Source organism: Rhagoletis zephyria, unplaced genomic scaffold, assembly GCF_001687245.7.
Source record: "Rhagoletis zephyria isolate East Lansing unplaced genomic scaffold, Rhagoletis_zephyria_1.1 Rzeph_scaffold_14699, whole genome shotgun sequence".
NCBI lineage: Eukaryota > Metazoa > Arthropoda > Insecta > Diptera > Tephritidae > Rhagoletis > Rhagoletis zephyria.
The window spans coordinates 6,824-13,466 of record NW_016171767.1 but is presented as its reverse complement, the minus strand read 5'-3'; the positions used below and the strand labels follow the sequence as shown (position 1 = coordinate 13,466).

At 32.1% G+C, this 6,643-nt stretch overlaps 1 protein-coding gene across 1 annotated transcript; it reads right to left on the bottom strand.

Moving 5' to 3' along the window:
* Positions 1-452: 452 nt before the first annotated feature.
* Positions 453-2,715, bottom strand: LOC108378691 (uncharacterized). The gene is made up of 3 exons (XM_017634995.1): positions 2,544-2,715; positions 949-1,122; positions 453-866 (listed from the first exon to the last, which is right to left on the bottom strand). Exons 1-3 carry the CDS (start codon positions 2,658-2,660, stop codon positions 669-671), a joined length of 489 nt encoding a protein of 162 aa, XP_017490484.1. The 5' UTR covers positions 2,661-2,715; the 3' UTR covers positions 453-668.
* Between the last annotated feature and the right edge of the window lie 3,928 nt (positions 2,716-6,643).

The following is a 6,643-nucleotide window of genomic DNA, read 5'->3' as shown; positions in this document are numbered from 1 at the left end:
ACTCACAAACAATGACTTTGCTCACATTTCGTTGGTTAAAAAACTGTTATTTCGTGTGAAGTTTTCTTTATCAAATACGAAAAACGACTTTTTGCCACAAAAACTGTTTAAATGTTTGGCATAAATTAAAACCAAAATATTTTGGGCTTTACACTTACTTCATTCATTCCCAAACGTTTGAATTTGATACCACTAAAGAAAAATAAACTTTGAGAAGTTTTTATTCGAAAATTACATAAAAATACATTTTACACAAAATATTTATTTCTGTTAGAATATCGTATAATAAAATGTATGCATTGGACGAGTATTTGTAAAAATCATAAAAAATTTTCATTTGCACTTACAATTAATATATGTATGTTTATTACTTAATTGTACGAGTACATTAAAAAGAAAAAATGTGTATAGTTAGTCAATATATGTGTGTGTGTATGTGTATTTGGTTTTTCGAATTCAATCGCTTTTCACTTTAGCACAGACTGTGTATGGCTATAAAAATGCTAATTTTTTCCAAGTTGTGTTTTTTACTTAGAACATAAATACAACTACAAAATTATTTTAACTTAATTTACCATCATAAAAGACGATTTCCTGCAATGAACACCTTTGGAAACGTCACCACACCACCAGGGGGAATCCAGTTTCTTGTGGTCAGCTCGGCGAGATTAGATGCCACGATATGATCGGTGAGCCAAGAACGCGCTGATAAAGTAGAGAACCGCATTGACGAGACCCATAATGCCGGCAGCCATGTAAGTTTCGTACTGCTTACCGTACCTAAAATGTCTGTCGTTCAATTCTATTACGAGGAGCACCGAGGCGATGAGCAGCAAAATGGCCGCAACGCTATGATAAATGAGTTCCTGATATGGAGAAAAGAGTGGTCGTTATTAGTTAGGTCCTATACATTACATAGGCAAACGTGTACAAATTACGAGTACTCACATAGATGGTTTTGGATATGATACCACCCGTACTAAGCGACGTTAAACATGCTAGCAGTAGGCAAAATGTTCCTATCAAGAATGTTGTGGCCATGAGGAACATGAAGATTTCATTCGACGTACCGGTTCTGTTGAAGTAATAGCTGAAGATGCCAACTATGGCGGCTCCAATAAGCTGTAATACAATAAAAATAAACATATCTTTGAAAAATATATATATGTAATACATATACATATATATGTGTGCAAATGTGCACCGAACAGTGGGCCAAATATCGTAAAGCTGCGTTCTTAGTTTTTCAATCTGACGTCAGGATTTTTTTAAAGGACTTTGTAAGTTTTAAGAAATGATAAATTCAAAAAATTATTTTAAAAAATCAGGGTATCAAATTAGAGAGGAAATTCTTTAGATTTGAAAAACATTAAAGCTTTTTGGGTTACAAGGACAAATAGGTATTCTAAATGCGCTTTTAAGCACCGAACAATTTAATATTTTTTAATTTTGCAGGATTTTCTCTTTTGTTTGATACCCACATTGTTAATCTACATCGCACTGAACTTTTTTAATAATTTTTTGAATTAATCATATATTTGACATTTCAAAGTCCTTTAAAAAAATCCTGACGTCAGAGTGAAAAATTAAAAACACAGTTTTGCCCATATTTTCGCGAATATATAAGTTTTTGTGTGTGTATAATTTACTGTCGCACGGTGTTATCATTGTTTACAAGCGACTAAATTTTAACTTTAATTTTTTATCGGAAAAATAAAATTCAAGTTTTAACTTTTATTTCTGATCGGTAAAAAAAAGTTAAATTTTAACTGATATTTTATAGTAAAAAAAAATACAAGTAAAATTTTATGTAAGTGTTTTCTTATGCTTGATTTCCACTGGGCATTAACTGCAAAAATTGTAATAACAAAGTTGGGCATTAAAAAATAATCGTGTCATTACGTTCAAAAAATAGTTTTTTATCATTTCAATGCCCAGAGGAAATTCGGCATAATACCGAATTTCCACTAGGCATTAAATTACACAAATTAAATTTTTTAAATGGCACACATTTTTCGTCATTTGAATGCCTAGTAGAAATTTGGCATTAGATTGAAAAAAATAAAAGTCAAATTTTAATTGTTATTCCTGACTGAAAAAAATAAAAGTAAAAACGTAACAATAAATTGTTGACTTTTTTGAAAAAAAGAAATCAAAAAAACTTACACCATTCAAGATTAATACTCCTTAGCTAACAAGCTCAAATGTCATAATAGGACATATTATCTTGGATACAAATTCTTTCCGTCTGACTGTTTGAACTAAAATTTCGAAAAATAACTGTTATTTTTGATCCATGGTTGTACCCGAAAACCCGAAAAAAGGTCTTTTGTTGTTAAATATACATATTTGCATTTAAATCAATTTTATTTTATAAATAAATGCTCCTCTGCGGCCATCAACTTCAAAATTAAAAGCAAATCGGTTAAAATCGCCAATATGGGAAAGCAGAGAAATTACTTTTCTATGCACAACCAGACTTTCAGAAACACTTGTTCATCAATTCCCCGCAAAAAAACGAACAACCGTTTTACAACACTTACCAGCTCGAAAAGTTTCAATAATCCCGGAAATGTCTTCAAGTATCCAGTATTAAGCACAATATAGGATGTGCTCGTGGTGCTGGTGGTCGTTCTGGTGATTGTCACTGAGTGAGACATTTTTAAGTTGTTTGCTCAATTCCTTGGTAGTGCTGAGAAAGTTTCTGATCAGTTGCTGCAAAAGAAGAGAGAAGAAAAAAATTTTTAAATTTAATATTTCAACTAGCGAAACCCGGCGGGCGTTGCTACGCCAAAGGAAAGCACAGAAATTTAAAGTTTTGAAATTTAATAGTTTTTTATTTTCCTTAATGCTAACGGATAAACGATAGGGGTATTTATCTAAAGTGAGAAACTGGCGATAAACTTGATAGAATTATAAATTCCATACCAGTTCATAATTTCATCACGTTAGACGGCAGTTTATGACATTAGATGAATGCCCCTATTATTTATTTTTTTATTTTATATTATTTTTTTTGGTTAGACGTTCATGATTTTGTCATAAGCCTGTTTTGATCCACAACTAAAATCTCTTTTTTTCTCTTGCACAAAATGTTCCAGCAGATTTATTCCAGCTGATTTGTTTCAGCGGTTTATCAACGTGTTTACGAGGCATTTACGCGTTTATATGAATACCCATAACGAAAGTAGGAGTTTACAAAAACCTTGAAGACAACTACTACCTACAAACCTACTGATAATCTATGGGCTGGGCACCCCTGATCTATTGTGCTTGCCGATGGGAAACTTATCATGTCGGCAGTATGTTGCCTGAGGCAATGACAAACCCCAAAGTTTATTTTTACCTACATATGTATTTATTTGGTTGTAAAGTTAAAAATATTTTTATAAATAAAAGCTATTCATAGATAACTTTAGATGCCTCTTTTTAGAGTAAAAGAAATAGGCTCATACTGACACACTTAAAAAATAAAATTTTGCATTGAAAAATTCAAATCAGGAAATTGTTTGCTGTACGTAAATATGTATACTAATAAAATACAACGAAAAATACATACATGTATGTGTTTTGTATTAACCTTCAAAATTAGCCATCAAATTAATAACCTTTAAAAAAATTTAATTAAAATTGAAAGTCTGACCTAAACTTGTCCTTTTCGACAACAACGTGAAATTATTACTTTGCGGAATCATTAAGCATGCAATAATAGTCATCATCTTTTGCAAGTGCACTCAAATTATATAGGTACATATGTACATACATATGTATATATATTTGTGCAAGTAAAAATAGTTTTCAAATATGTATGTACACAAATATTTTTCGCACACCCACGAAAAAAACTAAAAGTACTATGTTTACTATGTATGTATGTAGGTACATATATATTTTTTGAGTAAATACTAAAAATATTTTTAATTGATTTTGGCGAACGCTAAGTGAGACAAGCAAAAATTCATACACATACATGCGTACGTACATACATATGTACATATATATCTGCACGAAATAATATAAGTGCGATGATTTGACCAGTTTTGACTATTCTATTCTTTTGTTTATTTGATGTTTATTATTTTTTTATAAAAGTGTAGCTGGGTATACAACACCATATAAATTAATATTTCAAACTTTGTATCAGCTGCAACAGCAAGAAATTCTGGAGTTCAAAAAGTCCCTGACCTATTTTTATTACATATTTTTGTACATACATACACATGTATGTATTTGCGTTAAGTGCATATGTTATAATTAAAAGACACTGCTCAATGCCGGTCCTCCCCAATCGACCGGCTTTCTCTGATAACAGCAAGGCAGCATTCTCTATGTGCATAGGTCGAGAGATCAAAGACTGCGCGCGTAGACACATAAAGTGTGGGAGGGCGAAATCGTATGTAGATGTGTATTTTTATACATGGAAACTGACATCATTCAACCCTTTTAATAACTGTAAAAAATTGTGTATTTCCACTTAAAAATATTGATTCATTTTTTTATCAGCAAACCGAGAAAAAAGCAACAAAGATAAGGAGTACATATGTGCATACATAAATACATAGAGGCACACAATTAATAAGAAATTCTTCGTTAATTGGCAGGTTTTTTCGCTCGCAAAAAATTAGCATTTTGATAAGAGAACCCATTAACATTTGCGAAGCAATTCTTGTTTACAAAGAATGTAATCAAAAAGGAATGTTTAAGCAATTTTAGTTTTGTAAACGCTATGCCATTTGAAAAGTTAGATGAGCCACCACGAATGGAGCCTCATATATACGTATGTATGTGCATTAGGGTGATCCAAAACAAGTAAAGTTGGAATTTTTATGCTCTAACCCCCTAGTATTGTTATATACCGGAAAAAATAGAACCTAATTTTTTTTAAATCAAAAAATATTTAGAGGTCGCTCAAAACGCTCAAAGTTTTGAATGCATTTTATATGGGAAAAAACAACTTTTTGTAGAAATGGTAGCGAATTCTTGAAAATGATTCTGTGCAGGAGACTTCCAATAATAATACCCAATTGTTTATTTCTGGGGGTTTTAGCCTACCTATAAAATATAGTTACTACGAAAAATTTTTTAAATAAATAATTTGGTATTATTAATGAGAATCTCCTGAAGGGAAGCAGAGTATTCCGATCGAATTATATTGCTTTTCAAGAATTCTAAACGTCCATTCTAAGATGGCAATGGAGGATATGTTTTCTGACGACCACAATACCAAATATGAATGTGAATTGTGGTGAAAACTTTTTACCAAATATTTGAATAAGGAAATAAATTTGGGCGGGTCTACTAGTATAAAATACATGGGAAACTTAAGCGCTTTGAGCGACCTGTAAATATTTTTTGATTTCAAAATAAAAAATAAGGGTGAATTTTTTTCCGGTACAGAACAATCCTAGGGAGTGAGAGCCTAAAAATTTCGACATTACTTTTTCCCGTGCATTTTTGGACAACCCTAATGTACATACATACATATGTACGTGCGTATAAATGAATCGTGGTTGAAACGTGACATGTTTACTCTATAATATCTTCCGTTGCTATTTACGGTATATGTTACCTTTTAAAAATATTTTTGTTTTATTATTTAATGCTGTCCAACCGACTAAACACTTTCGGTGCTTTTTGATACGCAAATTGAATAAACAAATCACATAAATGCATGCATACATATGTATGGAGCACATGCCAAAAATACATACATACATACATATATGATCCGATATACCATATATATACCTACCTATAGTACCCTCCAGGTATTCGTTACAAAATAATAAGCTCCAAAACAATATATTTGCGCAACCGTATCTGTTTTATCGCGCATTCTTCGCTATTGCTATTTATTAATTGTTGTGATTCTTCAACACACACCGCGTCAACAAGTTTGACTCCAATTCCATTGTAAATTCAAGTAAACAAACATATTTATTTGTTGTATGCACGTATTGTTGTATATAAGAACGTAAATACGTATGAACACTGGAGTACAGGCATCAGTGAAATATTTATGTACCTATGTACGTTTTTAAATTCGGGTTATGAGGTAATCGCAAAAAAATGATCTCATCAATGGAATGCCATCAATACTATATTTTTCGTTCTCACTTTTTATTCCGTGCTTTTTTTTTTTATTCGATTAACCATGAACGGGGCGCGGACATTGAATAAACCAACTCGTTGTTTACATATGTATTTACATAGGTCTGTCAATGTACGGCATTTATATTTATGTAAATATATTTGTACATATATATATATGTACATACATGTGTGCGAGAAAATGTGTTGTGTCTCTGGCCGCGAAAAGGTCGTGTTTTAATCATTAAAACTTTTAGCCACAAGAGCCTATCTGACCAACTGATTGACTGCCTTACTAATTAGCCTACCTGACCTACTTGAGGAAGGATAGACACCTTTTCGAGTAGACGAAAAGAAAATGTGAGTGCGAGGAGCACAAAGTGCTGACAAAATGCTGAATGAGGAATGCGGTTCGAAGATTCTATTAGCAAATGACAAGTAGATGGTTTCGACTCCGGGCCGGGAAACGTATGTCCAGGGTATACTTCAGTTATGGAATAATCACTTTTCTAAGCTTTCGAATGGCGATACCGGTGGCGCATTTGATGGAGAA